The sequence below is a fragment of the Cariama cristata genome, unplaced genomic scaffold (assembly GCF_000690535.1).
Source record: "Cariama cristata isolate BGI_N322 unplaced genomic scaffold, ASM69053v1 scaffold43027, whole genome shotgun sequence".
Classification (NCBI taxonomy): domain Eukaryota; kingdom Metazoa; phylum Chordata; class Aves; order Cariamiformes; family Cariamidae; genus Cariama; species Cariama cristata.
In genome coordinates this window covers 6822-28844 of record NW_009625753.1, presented here as the reverse complement: position 1 = coordinate 28844, position 22023 = coordinate 6822, and the positions used below count along the sequence as shown (strand labels likewise).

Here is a 22023-nt window from a genome sequence, read left to right as displayed (position 1 = left end):
TCTAGAGTTATTTCAGTAGACTTTTGTTCTTCTTTGTGCATTTAATAGCATTTTGGGCTTGATGCAGAACTTACTGAAGTCAGAGCTCTTACACTTATTCCCATATTCTTGGATTCACTCTTACAAGTGTTTGTCTTCACTGCGTTTTGCTAGCTGGCTTTGGTTTTTTTTAGAGAAGTTCCAAAACTTGAAAGATGCATGGGCAAAACAGTTGCAGGGTTTTTGAAAGACTTAACTACATCTTAAGTTGATGCCCCTTTTGTTTCAGACATTTCATTTTTGTTTCATTGCACAAATGATTGCACGATATTGAAAATAAAAATTTTAAATCCTTAGTGATTATATATGATAGGTAGTATGTACTTTTAGGACTACCTTCAGCATTATACTTGAAGATCAGATACCACCTCTGAAACAATGTTTTCTCCATTTCGTGTGCAGTGTGTAACACTTTCTCTGAACACATCCAAACTACAAGCATTGTATCTCAAGAGAGCCCTGTGAAATAAGAGGTTTCTGTTTTACGAATGGAGAAGCCAGTGCAGCAAGGTCACGTGCAAAGTTGATAACAGAGTGGGGAATGAAGGCTGATTGAAATTCTTGCGGCAGTCTTCTAACCTTTAGTTACACTCCTCCTATGCTCCTTTAATTATGTTACTTGACAAAATTAAGGGGTGGAAGACAAGAAAATGAATTAACCTATTTACTATCTGCCTAGAATCTTAACTATTATTTTGAAATAAATATCTGGACGGTATCCTTTCACCTCATAAAGTAATTTTTGTTCCTTTGGAGTTGCTCAAGCCCATGTTAAATGCAGTGTTAACTTTTAATCTGTGCTGTTTGAAAGTATTTAGTAGCTCATTCACTTTTTTTAACAGTACATTTATACTTTAGTTGTGTCTGCCTCTGTAGCTCTGAGGCAGTTAGATCTTTATTATGAGTCTTGGCAGTTGCGAGGGGGAAAAAAAAAATCAAACAAAAAACAGAACACCCCACACGTGTGCCCTTAAATTGCGAATGGCAAATCTCTTACCACTCCTCATGCACTAGACACAAAAACCCTAAAATCCTGACTTGTGAGTATAGTATTACATTGTATTTGAGGGGATAGTAGTATGAAAAAAAGCGCCATTTGTAAATGAGTCTAACATGCAATTGATTAATTTGGAGTGACATATGAAGACATTTCTAGTATAAGAAAAGTAATTTCTCTTATAAATTGGAATCTATCTTAAGTGCATAGTTCAGGCAAGTCGTCTGCTAAGGTAGGCTTGATTCTCCATGACCTTTGCAGTCCTGCCTGTGTGTGAAGAAAAGAACTGCCTGGTTTATCCCCATTTATCCGCTTTTTTGGTTGTCAGTTACTCCCGCGGACACAAGGCAGCAAAAGGAGGAGCACAGGATATAGTCCTGATACACTGTAGTAATTTACCACTTTCTTGATTTTTTCGAATTTCTGCAAAGGCTTCACATGTCAATTTAAAGAGGAAGATGTCCTGAGTAATTTTCAGCTAGCTCTTTAGTGTCTTCTAGGCTGTTTAATTCCCTCTCTCATGTGGTGGACTTGAGGGGAAAATGGGGAGCAATTTGCACATTTGTTTTAAACTTTGCTTTGCTTTCATACAAAGTTTTACAATTTCTTAATGGTATCTGTACTGGATTCTTGCATTTCTTAATTTAGCATCCTTTTTTTTTTTTAACCTGAATCTAACCATAAAATGTAGGTGTTTAATTTTCCAGTAATGTGAAGCCATGCTTTTCTAGTTTGTTTTGTTAGCTTAATAACATACCTGAATTATGGAGTCATAGTCCTCCCCTTTTCTGTGTCTGGGCAATTGTTCTCTGGGCCAGATGCAGTGTAATGCTATCATCCAAACCTGTGATAAAAGCTTCTGCATGGAAGCTGCACTCCCAGTGGGACATTATGGGGGAGATTTCTGCCATATATATAGTGTTTTTAATGTAGTAACTAGAAAATTGTCTAATCCCATTTTCCTTTCCTTGTTTTAGAGTGAAGGCACTTGTGATGCATCTTCATTCATGCTTAAGTACATACTGGTTAATTAGCTTATTTTGTTCCCAGTGTTTGATGTGTTACATCTAGTGTGGAATAGGATTTCTCTCTTTTACGTGCTGTGGAGTAGTGGTTTGCCAGGACTTCCCAGTTGTGTACATGCAGAGAGCGAGCCGCTCAAAACGCTGTTCGGAGTGAGTTACTGTCCTGAGCCTGTCAGGGAAGAGTCAGCCTGGGGTCAGTCGGGCTCTCCCTGAGCTGCTGCTGGGGCACTGAGCACTCGAAGCCCGCTGTAAGGCATGGGCTGGATTTGCAGTTTCGGTGATCGTAAAGGATCTCTTACAGCTGCGATAATAAAGGTTATTTTTTTTTCAATATTTTGGCTTGCTCTGTATCCCTATAAATATGCTTTGTGGGATTATTTTTGTGTGGTTTGTATATATTTCCCTGCTTTAAGGAAATAGGATAATCCTCTTACCCTTTTGTTAAAAAAACACCCAAACTGTCTGTGATATTGCCTAAATCTAGCAGCAGTAGAATTTGGGGATAAATCCGCAGGTCTAGACTAAGTAGTCAATTTTAGTGTCGTGAAGATTGTGTTTGGCATCAATTCAATATCGAAGACTCCCAAGGTTAGACTGCTGTGTTCCGAGTATGCTCTTGCTTTCGTAGGTACAGTGGGTGGGAATGTAAATGCTCGTCTTCTGATGTGTTGCTGTCATGTGGTATTTGTTTCATGTGCATTTTGAAATCTTATTTTCCCTTCGGGTTTGCATTTTATCGTGATGCTAAGTTTATGCAAGAGATTACTGCAAGTATTAAATCTCTGCCAGTCAGATGCAAAAAGGTTTGATCTAAGACAAACATAGAACTATTTTAGAGAAAAAAAACAACCGAACAAGAAAACATGGACAGTACAGCACTTGTACCAGGAAAACTAATCTTTTTTGTTTTTCAGTGTATAGTGCCTTTGCTTGTAGCTGGTGTTTTTATCATAATAATATACAGTCTAGTTTTGCAAATGTGCTAGCACCCAGTGAAGAACTGTGCCGGCAGAGTGGGCCAGTGTTGGTTGCTGTATAAGCAACATTTTTCCTAACCTATGTAGACACGCTGGCATGTGCTTCAATTTTGAAAGCACTGGGAAAGTTTTATACTTCAGTGTGAATGACATTTGAATTTGAATTCAGTTGAGTTCTCTTTCAAGATAAAACTACTGAATTCAACAGCAAAGGGCTGTAATTGTTATGGGAGGGGAAAAAAAAAAAAGTGGTAACTTGAGGTGGTTTTTTTTTTCGGTCTTATGAAGTACTCCAGGAAACAGTTGCTACACTAGGGCTTATAGATAATTTTAAATATAAAAATGCCTAAATACTTGTTTTCATGCTACTGGGATCACTAACTGATCAAAAATGGTTTGGCTGGTGCAGAAAGATACCTCATTCAAGAGTGATACAGCTATAAAGAGAGGTATCTTAATATAATACATACTGTTAAATTTGAGGTACAAAACAGAGATAAAGCTGTATCTTCTCAAGTTACTGGCCTAAATAAGGCTAGTTTGGCTTAGATTGATATTTTTCTGGGTTTGCATGAATTTAAGCTGGTCATACAGAAATTTGTTAGTTTTCAGTTGAAATAATTGGCCTGTTCAGTGACATTATCCGTGTTTAAGACTGTTTTGAAATAATTCTTTCAAATTGCTGTTTTCCTTCAGACAAGTCCTAAGATGCACTTTATTTCTGTGCTTCACAGTTATCAATAGTCTATTACCAAAGGCACTGATTTGCATTTGAGATAGAAAAACATTTTTAAATGCGCCTTAATACTTCCAGTTTGTGTCTGTAATTATGTTAAAGCATTTTTGTATTTTTCTGACATATCAAAAAATATTTTTTTTAATACCTTGTCTCGGAGAATTTTACTTCTCACAGGTGCAAAATTTTCTTTATTTGTGTGGATTGCCACTCCTAATACCTCAAGATTCTTTAACATTAAAGAAACCCATGTTGACGTCTAAGCATTTGGAAAAATAAATAGGAGCATCTTGCTTAATACTGTTATTAACTTACACTTTACTTGCTTTTCAGGAGCTTGAAGAAATCCGCAAATGTGGAATGAAAAACTTCCGTAATATCCAGGTTGATGAAGCGAATTTATTGACCTGGCAAGGGCTTATTGTTCCTGTGAGTATAGACCACTCCTTATTCTAATGAGCTTTAAAATAAAGTGAGGATCATTTGTATCTCATAAATCCACAGTTTAGTTGTGCTGCTGGTGACCAGTAGATAATTTTTGCACCCTGACAAGAATCTCTTTCATTATAAAACCTGGCTTTCAGAGTTGTGGGTTTGTGCAGAAGCTAGTTGTTTATAAATACAGTATAAGTTTATATAGATTATACTGCAGCATCTTAAACATACTCTGGGCATTGAAGTGTGCTCCTGGATTTAATTCTTGTCTCTTCAGACATCTTGTGTTATCTTGGGCAAATAGTGTAATCTTCCTGTCTCCTTTCATTTGAGTGTCTCCTGTGTTTTGCTTTATTAAAGTCTGATAATGTTAGTAGGTGTTTCTTATAACTAGTCTGAAGAAAAATCCCTATGTAATTGAAAGATACTCTAGACTTCTGGTCGTTACCTACCTGGGTGCTTCATAACTGTAGGCCTAGTCCAACACACGGCGGCAGCTAGCGAGGGCTGTGGACTCAGTGGTGGCACTGGGTTACTTGGAGAGGTGTTGGAAGGGGGAAGCAAATGAAGTTTGTAGTTTATTATGTTAAGCTTAAAGTACAAAACCTACACCATCATAGGAAAAAAAACTGAGGTATGAAATATTTTGTTTACTACTTAATAGATTTATTTTTTTTAATCTACTAGATTTATTTCTAGGATAAAATTGAGTGTTGCAAAAAGTTTGATGCAAGGAAAAGGTTTGGATTTTCAGAAGTGAGCTCTTTAAAAGAAAGAATTTGGCATTAATTAATGCCAAAAAAAACCCAACTCACTTTAATTTTTTAAAAGCACTACAATCTTTTAAGACAATTTTTAATAGAAGTAGATAACGACTGTATTAGTCAAATAGAGGGATTTGTTACTAAGGGGAGAGCAGGAAATCCGGTATGTCGAATTCCTTGGTTGAAAGTCACTTGGATTTTCACCTCCTTTATTTTCCACTGCCATGGCCCATGCTCCCTTCCTTACGTGAGCTACTTTTAAGCCTGCAGCAATAGAGGCTGTGCCACTAAGGCATCAGTTCTGCTTTTCCTGGGTGCTACCAAAAAGGTCCCCCAGCCAGTGTAAATCTGTCTTTAACTACAAGACTTCGAAACATCTGTTTAGTGGTGCCTGTGCTTTGTTAGTTGGAGGCCATTCCTGAATTCAGTTCACACAGGCTGAGATAATGCCTAGGCCCTTGCACTTTAAGTACTGTAGAATACATTTAGTTTACTGTTTACTTACATTCCTGCAAGTAATTCCTTTGAGTGGTTGAGGCTACTTTTGCAAATAAAGCAGGATTTGACGTGAAAATTCGACAGAGCTGAGAAACAATACACTTTAATAAGCCACTCTGGTACTTGTGGTTCGTGTGTAACAGTTTAGTGCTTTTGTAATACTTTGAAGCAGTATAAGATTGGTAAATATGACTAATAAGGCAAACAAAACATGAAAACAGTTGTTTAGCCCTGTTAAAATTAGCAGTGTGTTGTGTACAGCATCTGGTTTTAACGGTTTCTGCTCAGCAGGGTATGAGCTTAGTGTTTGTTTTGCAAAAAAAAAAAACCAACAAACAACATCACAAGTGCTTAAACATTGATGCAGTGAACTGTGCTTCATACCTGCCTTTTGGTTTGTAATACAACCTATTACGGGGGAATAGCCTTAAATTCACTACTGATATAGTTTAAGAGGGAATTTTGTCATGAAATTATACTTTCTATAGTTATTAATTAAGTGTTGTGTTGTACATGTTCAAAGAGTAGTATACTTTATTGTTTTGAGGATATGCTATAGAAGATGCTTTAGTCTTGGCATAATTTTTTTAGCTATTGCAATGCTGGAATTGATAGCTTAATGTAATATACAGCTGTTGCAAGTTTTAATTTTTTTTTGCTGAGTTTTTGCTTTTGAAGTTTTATATGGCGTTTCCATTTTAGAAAATGTTCTTGTTTAGGATTTAAAGACATACTACTCCTACTTTAGTAGGACTAACCAGTTAACTGATTATTAACCTCCATAACTAGGGATTATTTTGGTCAGCTTCTTAATGAAGGTATGAAAGATAGAAAGGTTAGTATTTTTTAACAGTGTTCATACAGAATTTCTGTGAAAGATACTGCTGTAGAAGTTTTTGTTGTATGTAACATATTTTGTTCTTCAGAACAACTGTTAGTTTTTGAGGCTGTTTGCTCAATTGAGAAGCAAATTGAAGATAGCTTGTCAACTTCTTCTCCTGTTCTGAATTGTAGAATAAGGTAGTTTATGTTCCGTGTGTTGAAAAGGTACACTATTCATTTGATTTCAACACCGAAACAAGACTATCTACTGCAGGCTCCTTCTTCATGTAAGAGGTGTACTGTTGGCATACCATGAATTTCATTTCACTTAATCAAAACTGCTTGCTATGGACAAACTTTTGCAGAGCAAAAATACTCCAGGTGAACATGAGCTGTGTTTGTTGCTTGTGTTTCAGTATTTATAATTCTGCTTCTCTCCCTTGTCAGTGTCAAAATAAATATAACAAATAATTGGAAATTAATTGCTCAAATATTCTGTGTTTTGTCTATTTAAAACATGAGCAACCCTTTACATACATTTTTTGGTTCAATTTAGTGGCAAGTTATAGTGAAGAACTGTTCTGACTGAGAGTCAAGCAGAAAATGGACATTTTTAAGCCAGGTCACTTCCCCTATCAGTTCACTGAACATCCCACAAATTATAGCATGTGATGGAGGGAAGAACAAGTGAGCCATGGGGGGAGAGGGCACTAACTGCTTAAGCTGTCAGCACCACCAAAAGTTACTACTCAAACTTCCAAAACTTTTAGGATTGCTTGGATAAAAAGTGATTTTAAAGCTACTCTGGTTACCTCTTCCCTTAACTGCAGAAATTGTGCTGTATTTCTTAGAAATGCACAACTAGACCTCTCTATATGGATAACACTAAATGTTTTCTGTTGAATAATATTTTAATGGAATGCTCCCCGCCCCCAAATATTGGTAACTCTTTTTTAACTTCTGGAGTGGGATTCATTGCAGGGAGTGGTCTGGTTGCTAATGAAGAATGTATGTGATTATACTTTACATCAACTGGAAACTTTCATCCTTTGATTCTTGTTCCCAGAGTGTTTGGAAAGGCTTCCTGCCTTAGTTACTGTTTTCAGTGCAGAATGGTATTTCCATAAGCTTTAAATGTAGCAATGGTTTCTTTTTCATCTGCCTTTCTTCTGCAGTTAGTATTTGAGGCAGTATCAATAGTCTAACAGGTTTTCTAAATGAGATTCTGGGCATTGTTTTTTCTGTTTCAGCATGAAGAACTACTTTGCTTACTTCATGGTTCTCTCATCATGCTCCTTCAAAAATGATCTGATAAGAGTGGGTGCTAAAACTGCATACAAATTCAGAATGTTCTCATCAGCAGACGCAGTGAATGTCTATCTTTAGTACCAATGAATGCTCAGCACATTTTTGTGTAGTCAGCACAAAAACATTCTCAGAACATATAGGGAAATCTGACAAATCAAATTGCTTTGCTGTTCGTGCCACCATGTTGTGAGACACATAAAATAACTAGGTTTAGAGAAACCAATTTTCCTTGTCAGGCTTCCTGTTTGTATCTCAGAAAGGGTTTACAATGTTTTTTGAAATAAAATGTTGGGAATAAAACTACTTACTGGATAGGACCTTGATTTTGGAGTAAATGGGATTGGATGCTTTCTTACCAGTAGAAGTGTCAGCCAACTTCAGAACAATAGTAATCTGCTTTTTTCCAGGCTGAATACAAATGTAGAGGTTGTATTGCCTCTCTCTTACCAAATAGGTTTTGATGTTTTCTGACACATAGACATGGCAATATATGTCGGAAGAAAGTGCCTTTAAAAGAGGTCATTTGCTAGATTGAACTCTGGAGCATGCTTTTTCTTAATTGTATCTGTTAGAATATGCCAGATTCTTGACATTCTGCTTTCTTGTTGCAGGACAATCCTCCATATGATAAAGGAGCCTTCAGAATTGAAATCAACTTCCCAGCAGAATATCCATTCAAACCTCCCAAGATTACATTTAAAACAAAGATCTATCATCCTAACATCGATGAAAAGGGGCAGGTTTGTCTGCCAGTAATTAGTGCTGAAAACTGGAAGCCAGCAACCAAAACTGACCAAGGTAGGACTCCACGCAGAGAAAGAACTGGATATCAAGAAACTTTGTATTGTGTTTGAAATGCTATTAGCTTTAAATTTAGCTTGTCAGCTCTCACTGCTCTTATGGTATATTTGTTGTCATAAGGTTTGTGTCATGGATCACGTGTTGTGATCACAGTGTGCAGCTCTTTTGGAATCTCATTTTGTTACTGGGATGTAAGGTAATGACATTGATGCGTGGCATTTCCACCTCCAGGAAAACACAAAACTCTTCATGACTGAAGAGTTTATCAATTAAGGTAGTCTCCTTGGCATACTTAAAAATTCCGGTGGTAGTTTGTGTGGGGGTTATTTTGTGTTTGTTTGGAACAGTGACTTTATAATCCTGAGGTGTTCAGTACACTCCTGGATGTTTGAAAGAAAGGGTCTAAAACCTCAAGACTTTGTGCATTTTATAATCTCTACCATCTGGTTCTGTGGTTTGAATGTATGGTTTGAAATATCTAAGGAGTCATAAACAAAACCTGAAATCATAACACAAATTAACTCGTAGTTCTTAAAAGATACTGCTGTGAGGCTTGCTGTGTAGAGTGTCTTTGGATAAGAATTTAAATATTTTAAGGAAAAAAGTTTTCATCAGGTTCTGTGGCAGACTGAGAGTGTGATCCGACTAGGTTTTTTTCTGTTGTTGTTGCTTCCAGTCGTTGTTGGGGGGAGAATTTTGTGTTTTCTGGCAGGTAATGACTAGTTTTATATTAAGCACTTATTATTGTACATATAGAAAGAGCAAACATCCTTGCAAAAACTGTGTATTTTTTAGTAATATTAATTCAAATGAGTAGCAGTTTAGTCCAGTGGAAGAGCTTCAGTGATGCTGAAGTATCTTGCTCTGTAGGAGAAAGTGTTTCCTTCTTCCAGACTCCTCTTTAAGGTTGTTTTCACTTGAACTGTGTTCCTGATAGTAAACAATGTCGTAGTTAAGATTTCTTTTTTTCTGTGTACTTCTGTATTCTAGTAAAACTACTTGCAGCTTGTGTGATCTTGCCCCAGAGACAAAATAGGAAAATTCCTGTAGTTGTTTCGGAAAAGATCAAGCAGTTGGATGTTGGGGAAAGCGGAGGTGGCAGCAAAAAGAACCTGTTAAATAGGTCAGCAAAGATTGTGTGATTTGTTGTTGACTTATCCCAGATTATACAGGAGAAAATGATCCTTGGGAGAGATGGAATGGAATCAATGTGTAGAAGGTTTCTGTTAACACCTTAGCAGTTGTCTTAATCTTACGAGCCTTCTCTAGTTAAGTAAATGAATGACATGTCTCTACCTAGCTTGAAATGCAAGTTGGCATTAGTTGGAACTATTGAAGCAACTGTTTGCATGCAGGAAATAGTCAGTGTCTCCCTGAGAAGGAGCAATTCCCTTTTTATCTGAGAGAGTGAATAAAAACTATGCTAAAATCAGAATTTGGAACAAACCTTGGGTACCAAAATATTGCAAATCTCTCAGTCTCTGCTGTTACGCAGTCTTCTGTTTGTCTTCTAACTCATTCTACAAGAAGTCATTTTAGTGTTGATGTCTGTTGTTACTAGATCATTGTATGAACCTGCAACAATGTTATTACAGCCCTGCTTAAGTCTCTGTTCCTTCTTCTCCAGAACTCTTCTGCACTGAAAAATAAACTCCAGTCTGTTTGCTACTTGGGCCTTTCTCGAGGAAATAATGCAACATTATTAGTACAGCATCAAAGTGATTGGGTTTGATCCATCAGGTGTCAAGAAAGCAGAGAGATTAGGTTCATCATAAATCATTAACTCCTTTCATGGACTAAACATGCATCTTACTGCTGTACTTTTTATTAATTTATGCTTAATACTAAAACAGACTGTTGTGACAGTATAGTTTTAAAATGCTGTGGCTATTGAGGCAACTCCTGTTATGACAATCCTAATTTTTTCTGGCTTGTGTGTTAACTAACCTTAATAACACAGTAACGCTTTCTCTGTAGTGTTTCAGTGTGTTTTACTGAGTGAAAAGGGATTGTCACATGCAGTATTGATGCTAGTTTCATAAGTAGTCAGTAATATGAAGACAGTTGTGGCAAGTCCAGGACTGGTGAGTTCATGTGAAGTAAGCTAATATCAATTCCACAGTCCTTAGATAGCTTGTTGCAGTTTAAACTCTGATTTGTGGTAGGAAATGTTCCTGGTTAGCAATATAGCAACAGGCGTACGTCTCTGGATTTTGAGTATTTCTTTTGAGTTATGTTCCCCATTCCTATCAGGTAAGGGTGGAAAAGAATATGAGCATGCTCTGTAAAAAAAGCCACTCTGCTATTCTAGCATCTGCTGGAGTGATAAGTATTGTAAGAACTTACATTGCAAAACTAGGGAGAATCCAGTTAAACTGCTAAGTAGCAGTTTCTGAAAAACAATAGACTGACTTTTTGCGCAACGTGTAGCCGAGTCATGGGACTCCCTGATGCTGGATGGTGGAGCTGTCAGTATTTTATGTGAGTTCAGGAAACGGCAGCTGGCTATAGTGTGCAATGCCTGAAGTTCACAGAGTTTTGTTATACTTGCTTTAAAAACTCTTGGGGTGCTGCTTTGTATTACTCTGGGTAGCCCAAACTTAACTCAAATGGAATATTATTAACATTGTTGTACAGTGAAATGCATTTTCTGTGTAGCCACTTGCTATAGACTTGCGCGGTTACGCATGTATCTTTTAGTGGATGGGTATGAGAACTCCTGATTGTTGTGACCTGTCTAGCTTTAAAGGGTCATGAGAATGTACAGGAGGAAAATGCAGCAATAAATGTCATTGTAGTGTGTGAGGTTCACTGCATAAATGTCAAGAACAGTTCAGTGATTTTAAGAATGACGTTTCCTTTGAAAGTGATAGGGGAATGTTGATGAAATGGCTGTGAACAGTGGGGTGAAAAGCATCTTGCAGTTCTTACGCATTTGTTTGCCCAACGTATCTCTACTAGGGGATGTATTTGGCAGTTTAGAATAAAGGGAAGAATTGTCTCCTGTTTATAGGGGAGGTAAGAGTCTGACAAAATTAAAGCTGAAAAAACGGTTTCTGAAAGCAGGCCCAGTTACAACTGCATCATGGTGACAGGTGTTAGGAAGAAATGTTTCATGATGGAAACTCCATCCTGAGCCAGAGTCTTCTAGATGAACTTGTCTGTGAAATTTAGTTTCTTAGCCATAGGGGAGTGTTTCAGTTGGGACGCCAGTTACATGGGAGATAATTTGTACTGCATTTTGGTCTCTATTCAGTTGATGTTTACAAATACGATGTTCTGGTGTTCATTCATGGTCATTGAACTAAATCTTGGCATATTGCTATAGCTTATTTGTGCTCTGCTTTTGAAAATACCTTAGATTTATGGGGATGTATTTAAATGCAGTTAAAGCTCTTTTCTTACTGGGCAATTTTGCTTACATTTTGATTTTTAAAAATTAACCATCTTAGTCTCTGACGGTGTTTATACTTCTTTTGGCAGTAATCCAGTCCCTCATAGCACTGGTGAATGATCCACAGCCCGAGCATCCCCTTCGGGCTGACCTAGCTGAAGAATACTCTAAGGACCGTAAAAAATTCTGTAAGAACGCTGAAGAGTTTACAAAGAAATATGGTGAAAAGCGACCAGTGGACTAAAATCTGACACAATTGATGTCAGCAACGTATGATAGAAGATCGGAGCAGTGCATTTGAGACACCCCGTAAAGCAGGACTCTATGGAAAATTGAAAAGTGCCACCTTTCGGTGTTAACTTGTGGCTGTTACTAACTTTCTACAGTTTTCTTAATCAAAAGTGGGCTAGGTAACCTGTAAAGAAAGGATTAAAATTTAAGATGTTCTAGTTCTGCTTTCTTTGTTTAAAAATCACTGCTTCAATATACTTTAAAGTATGCTGTTTTCTTTTTCTTGTCAGAATTTATCAAAAATATCTTAGACTTATATTCTGCCCTTAAATTGAAAAGGTTGTGGCTGTCATTTCTTACTTCTCCTTGCAGTTCCCACTATCTTAAGTTCATTTAATTCTTCATTGAATTTTATCCTCCTCCCCAAACTGATGTCTTAGAAAAAAATATCCCAGTTCTGGCAGAAAATGATTGAGTGTTTGGCAGTTTTGTTTACTTTTCTTTTTAAATGTTGCACTGTGCTTTGTGGGACTTGGTACAAGTTCCCCTTAACTTCAGTTTGTAACATAATAAACAAAAAAGAAACAAACCCCACAAAAACAATCAGAACTAATGTCCAGGTCTTATGTAAATCTGGCTGATGTTACCACAAAATGTTTATTAAACGGGGAAACCCAAGTTTTTGTGTGCGTCATTGAATTAAAAATACGGCTTATGTCCTCCTTTTGGAAAACTTTGGAAGAAAAATTCTGTAGCAAACCAGTAGTGGAATGTGATTACAAACTTCTTTCACTTCTGTTCTTGATACCTATGCAGAGTAGCTCGGGAAACATGCACAGAACAACATTGCAACCAGTTTGGAAGAGTTTCAGAAACTGGGGACCAAGAGGTACCAAAGTGTGGTAAACTGGTTTTTGAGTTAAAAATTGGTATTTTGGAAATGTTAATTTTGAATTCAAGTACTAAATCTGACAGCACTGCTGGTCATCTTGGAACGTTTTTCCATCAGAATGCGTAAGAAGCATCCATGTTTTATGGGATGGCACTTGTGCCACTTCCCGGCCCAACTGCTGTACAGTTCCTACTGAAAATGGTAGGAGAATAGGATTAAGCAATAACCTGTAATAGAGCACGCTTCACTACTACCGTTCCTATGTCTTAAAAACACACAGGTTAGATGATTTAATGAGTACTTCAAGTATCATTCTATCATTCTAACTTAATCAGCTAGAGCTGTTTTCCCGTTGCTCCAGGGCACACCTGCGCATGCTGAAGGAAGCCCTTTCTATTCGGAACTGAGCATCCTTGACTGTCTCTGTTGCTTTTATCCTGACTGCCTGTCTTTTTTTTTCCCCAGTCTAAAGCGTGATCATAGCTCCAGAGTCAAACTGCCATACAATCAAACTGCCGTCTCCTCCCCGCCTGTTGAACTTGGGTATGCTATTGAGCAAACAGATCTATCTCCAGAAATCCATAGGTACCTGGGAGCACATATCATTTTGATCTGCAGGAAGTTGCGTTAGAAAATCCCTCGCACCCAGATGGTTGTCTGCTCCTAAATTCAGTTTCAGTACAGCCTCTGCCTTTGCAACCTTTCAGAACTAGTGTGTCAAGCAGTAGGTCTCTTTTGGTTTTAATGTCTTGTATATTTGCTATTTCTTCATTCATCCCTCTTACCCAGCTTTCATTTCCGATTTAGTGTAAACAATGACAGCCCAGTACCTCACCTCTGTTGAAAGTAAATTTTTTTATAAGTTAGGGAGCTAAGAAATGTTATGTTTAAGCGTTCTTAGACAGATTCTTTGGCAGGTAAATAAAGTTAAACCACATTCACCTTATTTACAGAAACTTGCATTTCCGAAGTGTTTTCAGGCTTGTGAGAGCACTGTCTATTACCAAATTTTCACATCTTTGTGTCTTCATCTGCAGAAAGTTGGTACCGATTTTGTTTCATTCACGCTCACTCAGATTCATAATAAAATAATGCCAAATTATCTGTCAAACTGAAGTGTGTAACTTCTGCATCACATGAGTCACTGTACCCTTTGATCATGTCTGCTGGCATGGAAACTTGCCATTCTCAAAATTCTCTTTTTATTTAAAACAAAACTGTAGCACTAGTTTGCTGCCCTCGTTACTACTAAACAGTATACTTTCTGGTTGTAAGCCTCTCAGGTCAAAGACTGCATTTATCTGAATCAGTGTGACGTGGATGCCGTTGAAAGGGACCTGGAAGGGCTGTGTAATTCAAGGAACTCCAGTCGATTCGTACAGGCCTACAGCAGCGCTATACCAGCTATTCCGATTTCATCTGCAAAGGTCACATAGAAGACAGATATTGCTATCGGTTCTCTGGGTGTCGTCTGCATAGTTCAATTTCTAAACTACGAGATGCGTAACCTAAGGGATGGCTTTTGTTCCTAGGCAGCCCTCTGGAAAAAAGACAGAGATCACATGCTGTACTCTATGGTTGAAGTCTGAGGAGAGGAAAAAAAAAAAAAAAATCAAAGTACAAAGTCCTACATTAACTCAGGAAATCAAGCTCTCGTTCTCTCTGGTTCCCTAAGCCATGCTGAAATCTAAATGTGCAGTTTAATATCAAAAATAAAAGCAACTTGCTGGTGAAACTACACCCAGGAGTACTGGTATAGGCTTTTCTGCAATTCCATTCTGCTACCCTAATAAAAATTGCTCTCCAAGGCTTTGTGGCATGGTTTTATTTTCAGAGAGATTTGGGGGTTAGACTTCTTTTCTTAAGTATCCTGGTACGGTGCCATTCGTAGGTAGTGGTCTGAACGTGTTTTTAATTTGAACTCGGTGTTGTCTTTAAAGCTTTCACAGAACCACTGAGAAACTTCCTTCCTTATCTCTCTACGTTTTATGCAATTGAAAGGTTCCCTATTTAGAAGTCTTTTAGTAGTTCTTTATTCATTTCTCCATTTAAAACTCCCTTTCTTTTAAAAGAAAATTTGGGGTTTAATGCCTTTCACTTAAAAATATGGAATTTGCAAACTACTTTTTTTTTTTGTTCGCAATACAGAGGTAAGACTGCTGTCGTGTTTTTGGTGTTCAGCTAGCAGAAAATGTGTAGAACAGTCAACAGGTGTGTAACGTCCTGGTGGTTGCGATCAGAGGAAATTCCTTGGTTAGAATATGGAGCAATTTAACCTTATTTTTGACATTTAAAAAATAGCCCTCAAAATACAGTCGCATGACATAAAAAGCTGAGATCTGGTATTAAATAATGGGTGTTGCTGTCAGGCTTATCCCTGCACGGGAATAAAACACGACGAGTCACTAGATGGCACTCACGGGTATACCTGGGCTCCGAAACCTCAGCCGCCTGCTGCAGGTCTGGTCCCTCTTGGGGGTTTTTATTCTGTTACCACACAGCGGGAAGTTTGCCGCCAGACAGCGATGGGACAAGCTTCGGAAACGGAGTCATTCCGAAAGGTAACTACTGCTCTCCTCTGACGCGGCTGTGTGGTGTAGCGCTTGCCCAGCACCATGGATGGGGTTTGTTAAAAACAAACTTGTCGTATATCAAATGAATTCTGTTACAGCAGTTTAGGAAAGAACCAGGAAAAATATTTTCTAAAGCATCCTTGATTTTGTTTTTCATATTTGTACAGAACAAAAACGCTCGGGTGTTTTCTAGGGAAGGTCAGACAGTTCCCATCAATGCTAGAAAGAGACGTCCTTTCAGCACTCCGCAGGCAGTCGCCGCGGAAGCACGAGGTCACTGGGCTTAGTGTGCTCTCCAGCTGTAACAAACCAAATGCATCCTGAAGCATTACAATAGAAAAAGACCTCAGTTTATTTTTCATTTAAAAGAACGATGATCATATTGAAATTTTTCACATTAGAAAATTGGTTAACCAAAAATTATTACATTAAATAGATCACTCTTGCCCAGAAAATGAGCATGAGCAATTTAAAATATTCTTTTCCCATGTGAAAGTTATATGTGAGTGACAGGACTACAGTTAAGAACAGTTAAACATACCGGTATTACCAGGGCTTGTTGAACTTCGAATAGTGACAGGAATAAAAACGCACAAATACAAGGGCCTTCTGCACTTGCAAACTTGCTCGTAGTTGGTACACAGCCATCCCACGCATTTTTCATGAGCGGCAGTGGGCAGCACAGGAACAGTTGCTGGTGAGCTCTCATATGCAGCAGTTACTGAAATAGTAGATGGGTCAACAGTTGCTGTTCTTGCAAAGTCACAAAAAAGAAAAGCCTCTCTGAAAGGGCTGTGGCTGATGTTACTTTCCTATGGTGGCTTAGTGCCAAAAGGCAATGTAAATAGGAAGAGCCGTAATTACCGCTGGCTGAGGCTGTATGTGGAATATGGCTGCAGATGCCACCGTGCTAAACCCGTGATCTGCCTGCTGTGAGCAGAGAAACGCTCTGAAGGTGACGTCCCCCCGTGCCCCTCACCAGCAATGAGCAGGTACGAGTGGAAGGGGAGGGACCGCAACTGACTGCTTTAAGAAAACCAAATGCCAAAGGTTGCCAGGCCTCTCATGGGCAACCTACGCCGAGCAGTTGCTCTAAAGCAGCACTTGCTCCCCAGCGCGTTTCTGGTTTTGCAGTTAAGTCCAAAAAGAAGTTAGAACCCTCAAGGTGCCGGTGTGCTCCCTGGTGTCCCAGCAAAGCGTGTCTTCGTGCTGCTCACCATTGCGTTGGCAGGAACCGAGCCCTGGGAGGAGAGCTGGGCCTTCGCTGCCATGCTGCGCTGGAATGGCGTGCAAGTGGGTGATGCAGAAGAGGTTTGTCACGTTCAGAGCAGATGCTGTGGCCAAAAAACTGCCAGTCAGGGCTCTGGGGTACTGCCTGTAGCTGCTCACAGGGTGTTGCTCTTCAGTGAACATCCTAATGCCATTCCCAGGCTGTTCACAGCCCCTGCCGGCTGCACCAGCAGGTATCACACTCGTAACAGTGGTCTGGCTTCTTGGGACATTAGCAACTGCCCGTCTTCAGAGTACGAATAAATGTCTGTATGTTTGCTTGTTTACTCAAAGATCTTTGAATGAACAAAGGTGAATGTTCCTGGTTTTGTAATGGCTCTGCAGCTCTGGCTTAATTAATGTCTGGAGTTCATGGAGGCGCTCCCAGGACTGTGAGAAGTCATCTGGTCCTTCCCCACAGCCGCCGACGGGGGGGACACTCGGGTACCCTGGATGCACCATCAGTTCAATTGTTACCGTCCTGCCCTGTGGCGTCGGGTGTGCAGGCAAGGGCGCCTTGGACGTGAACCCCACGATGGCAGCGTCGATGGCGCTCCAGATGTTACTGACAGACATGTTTTTGCCCATGGTGCTCAAACCTATGTAAATGTCTGGCCACCTGTAGCCGGAGGGGGGAACACTGATATTAATGCTAATGAGGTAGTGAGAAAAGAGTGTGTTAGATCCAGTGGATCAGGAGTCAAAATTTACCTAAAACTTAAGATAGAAAAGGGGAGGGGGGATTTTAAAACTTTTAACTCTAACCAATAGTAAAACCAGAACTACAAGCCAGTAGTGCTTTTTCTTTCCTTACTGAAACCAGCATACTATTTAAAGCAGCAGTTCTTCAGTCTGACAGAAAGTCCCAGCAAAGCCCCAGGACCAGTACTGCTTTTATTACTGTATTTACGTGCACTGTGTCACAGCACAAGGGTTTGGCATCTGCGAGCCAAAACAGGTGCGTGTTGTTGGCAGAAAAGGGAAGAGCAGAGCTCAACTGAGAAATGCCACGCTATCAAAATAACTTGCTATTACTAAAGCAATTAAAACCTGAATAATAACCATCTCCAGATAACAACTCTCAGCTAAGTGAAAACAAAAAAAGTGACTGAAATAAAATGGAAACCACCTTGCTAACAAAGCGTTCTGCTAGCATGTATCAAAGAACCCTAATAAAGACAAAAAATGTTACTGCTAAAGACCACACAGCCAAGAGGACACCAGCTAGAGGCTGTTGCTTATCTAGCTTCAACACAGTTCTTTGTCCAAGTCTGGCTGCAAACCTCAGTTCTTCTAGCGTGGCACGCACAAGCCCAGGAGGGCTGTGCGAGCGTGGGCAAGGGGGGGAATGAGCACATTTTTGGAAGAAACCAGGGCTGGAGTCTTCACCTGCATGATCAAGGAAGAGCCCAGCTGAACACAGCTTTTCTTGAGAAGAGTTTGCAGGACTTCTTAGGAAAAAAAATTTAGCTTTTTTTGACTGTAAACTGACTAAACTTGCTAATGCCTCGTTACTGTGCAGTAAGCATGGTCTTGTGCTCTCCAGTGTCATAAACTGAAGTCCAGGGGCTCAGCATGGCACCTCTTTGCACCAATGCTGAAATTGAGTTGCAGAGTTGGGTTCCCTGTGACTTCAGGTGACCGCGCTCTTCTCATTTTCCTGGGTTTCCTCGTGGTACATGTTTCTTTTGTAAGAGTTTGTCCCTCGTCTCCTACCCTGACGCCAGGAAGTGAGGTGGAGCACAGTGCATATCCAAGCAGGAGGTATAAATGCAGGTCCCGGAGGTGGCCCCACGAGTTCCTCCCTGTGCCCCTGCAGAGGTGGATCACTGGAGCAGCAGATTCTCAGAGGTAGGCCGGCACCACCCCTGCCCCTTCGGTAGCACGAGGAGCCCTGGAGTGTGGGGGATTTCCACTAAGCTCCCCTGCACTGCCCCTGTTGTGAAACTGCCCTAACAGGAGGGTTACTCTCTCCTGGTGAACTGCTCTGTGAGTTGCCATGCCTTTCTCTCCCTCAGAAATGGGCTGTTCGAGGACAGTCCGTGTGCTCTGGCTGGAAAGAGCACAGTGAAATGCCAGCCTGGTGCTAGTGTTCAGGAAAACTGGTACAAAAAAAAAAAAAAAAATTCCCAGAAAAGAACTTTTTCAGTAGGCTGAGAAAGTAATGAAATCTGCCCCAAAGGACAGGTGACTGCAACTGCAAGGGTCTCAAATGAAATGTCTTTAATCCATAAAACACTGACTGAGCTTTTTAAGAAAAGTATATTATTTGGGGAAGGGCTGAGCTTTTTGGGTTTGGCCCCTGTGATGCAGGACGCTGACAGGACTGTTTGCTTAGAGCAGCGATCACCTGCTGTGGCACTGCAAGCTCTATGAGCTTCTTGCCTCCCCTTAACAACAGACACTTGTTTCTAATTAGTCCCTTCCCTGCTACTTAAAACCCTTTCTCCACTATCCTGGGGAGATGAAAAGTTATTTCTTGAAAACTTGCCCTAGATCATACTTTTAAAATTCCAGTGCTGATACAGCACTTCAGCCTCCTACCATCCCGGATGTCAGGGCAATGCAGCTTTGCTAGAAAGGCTGAGAAACATACCCTGAAAAGCACATCCCCTTTCAGGTGAGAAGTGGGTCATCTCCCTTCAAAACTTCTTATTAAGCCCTAGTGCCCCCAGCACTTCTGAACTCCTCCTGAACCTTCCTGTGAGCACCAAAGTGGAAAGAGCAAGGTGGTGTTCCATTCAGAGAAGATGCTATCAGGAATTGAGATCTTAAAGCTTTACTACAAAAAAAAAGGCTGAGCAATGCCTGTCTTACCTTATTCCGTGCCTTGTAAACACATCCACTGTGTTAAAAGAGTCTTCTTCTACTCCCAAGTAAAAGTCCATCAGGGATGGTGGGATCCAGTCACAGTTATGAAGGCCTGGCTCTATTGGGACACGAGTGTACTTAATCCCATATTCCTCTAACACCTCTGCAAATACGTGCCTGACCTCTGTAAGTAAAAACAGTGACACTATAGTCAGGAATTGGATAACCAGCTCATCACGTTCTCTGCAAGCTGTTAGCACAGAGACATCTTTCCATGCTTAAGAAAATATAATCCCATTTGGTTTATCTTCTGCTGAAATGGTTTTCTTTATCTGGATAGGAGTCCCCTTCTACACTGGAAACATTACTCCCCAAACAACTTCTGCTGTAGGTGCCTTGTCTTCCCTTCAGCACTCAGCATTTAGTCCAGCAACCCCTTCTAAGTTCGTGACTCTGGTCCTGGAATGCACCAGAAGTGACTGCACTATCAGGATCAAGTTCTTCATCAAGGGCCTGCACAACCAGATCTGTTGTGAGGGTAAATTGCCAAGACCACTGTCATGCAGAGGCATCTGAGTGCCGGAGTGGGGAAATCTGGATTTTCTTTTTTTGCTCATTCAGTTTTCTATCTCTGTACCACAATGACCTTATTTGCAAAACAGGGCCAAAAGATACTTGCTCCTCTCTGTAAAGCATGCTGAGACCTGCAGACAGAGACTGGTGTGGAAACAGAACTGACAGGATGAAGTTCTTGTAGCACCTGAAAAAGCTACCAGCTTTTGCAAACTCAAGCATTCCAGTTTAAACTGGCCAGTCTACTGCTGGCCCTGGTCTGCCTCCTTCAATGTGGGCAGGAGCATGGAATTAGGATGCTGAGGTGAATTATCGGTCCTTGGAGGAGAAGGTGTAACCTAGGCCATTTGTGTCATTAATCCCCTTGCGCTGCTACAGGAAGACCCAGGTCACCAAGGAGCCAATTTGGGCCAGGGCAGGACTGCCTCCCCAGGCCCAGGTGGGAACATTCCAACTGCAACTGTAGAGCAAGTATTTTACGGTGAGGTTTATTGCCCAAACAGGGAGCTGTGGCAAAAGGAGTCCCCTCTGAGCTGACTCTCCAACCCTCTCACCTGCTCAGCGCTGGGAAGAAGACCCCCTTCTTACCTGGGAGGACGTGGATGTGCTGGTGCCCATCCATGTGAGGAGGTAGGTGACCTGTCAGCTCACGGAACAGCTCCACCTGGGCCTTTAGCTCCTGCTTCACCTGCACAGCAGAGAAGCGTCAGAGCAAGACCTGTCAGCAAGCTGAGACCAGGAGAGGGCAAGGGGGCTGCTGGAGGCTCTTGCTGGCCGGTACTTGGGACCTCGCCCTGGGAGGCACACAGTGCTGTCATGTGGAAATGGACGTGCAATGCTGCTGGCGTGCCCAGAACCTCCCCTCGGCATGGGTCTCTTTATCGTACCGGTTATGTGGGTGGTGCTGACACAGGGATTTTCTAAAATACCTAGGATAGTTGAATACCCATTTCCCTTCAAAAATAATGGGGAAATGGGTGCTCATATCCCATAGGCAGTTTTGATCACCTGAACACATTCATTCTTGCTCATGGGGCAAAACCACCCATCTCCCTAGAGAACACAAACCTCTCCCAAGGTGATGAAAAGCCTGCTGCCTACTTAGCACTTCTCTGGCATTTTTGCTTTATTGATCGCTAGGTTTTTTGTAAATATCTGTTCCAATACCTCTTCTGCCCCCCTCAGATAAGTAGTTAACAGGACATTAGCATATGCAGGCACTGAAGCAGGGAGGAATGAGTTCTGAAAGGCTGCAGAGCCTTTGGAAGAATTAGGCCCAGGACCCAGTAAGCCAGCTCCAGCTGCCCAGGCAACACAGTCAAGATTAATCTCGAAGCTTACTCTCAGCTGGGACCTGGGAAGGATCTTCAGCTGTTATGTGCTGGGGTAAGTGCAGGCTGACCTGTATCAGGAAAGCAAGTTGCATGGTTGTATGTGGCTTTCTCCTACCTCCGACATATTCAGGAGACCTTTTGATAGAGCTGTTCTGAATCCCATTTTCCCATGGAAGAATCCGTCTTGGTTGAGCAGAGAAGAGTTTGTCTTGAGCCCCTCACATACAGGAGTGCCCTCGGAGAGGTTGGCATGCAGGCCTATTGGGATGTTGTATCTGTAACAGGAATGAAATAGCTGTTAAGCTTTGCACCTCTACCTCCCTTATTGGGGCCAAAGGGGGAGATCTCGGTGAAAGATCTAGACTGATCTAAAAAGTGGTGGTGTACTCACTGGAGTACATCTTCGTATCTTTGCTTTTCTAGGAAGGAAAGCAGGACAACACTAACCTCACCACCTCCGTTCCCACCCTGACTCTTGTGGAGAGAGCAGCCACGAGGTATCTCAGACTAAATGCACTAACTGCATTAAATGCTATAACCACAC

General features: G+C 40.7%; 2 protein-coding genes across 2 annotated transcripts; one reads left to right on the top strand and one right to left on the bottom strand.

Annotated features, from left to right (window-relative positions):
- Nucleotides 1-2823: 2823 nt before the first annotated feature.
- UBE2L3 (ubiquitin-conjugating enzyme E2L 3) lies at nucleotides 2824-12705 on the top strand. The gene is made up of 4 exons (XM_009703719.1): nucleotides 2824-2832; nucleotides 4108-4203; nucleotides 8213-8399; nucleotides 11886-12705. The coding sequence occupies exons 2-4, from the start codon at nucleotides 4135-4137 to the stop codon at nucleotides 12038-12040; spliced, it is 411 nt and encodes a 136-aa protein (XP_009702021.1). The 5' UTR covers nucleotides 2824-2832; nucleotides 4108-4134; the 3' UTR covers nucleotides 12041-12705.
- A 4344-nt stretch (nucleotides 12706-17049) lies between these two features.
- On the bottom strand, nucleotides 17050-21754 carry YDJC (YdjC homolog (bacterial); the record flags this gene model as incomplete). Its single annotated transcript, XM_009703720.1, has 4 exons — nucleotides 17050-17380; nucleotides 19579-19756; nucleotides 20734-20833; nucleotides 21595-21754. Coding segments are annotated over 4 exons (769 nt in total), but the record flags the coding sequence as incomplete, so codon positions are not given.
- Between the last annotated feature and the right edge of the window lie 269 nt (nucleotides 21755-22023).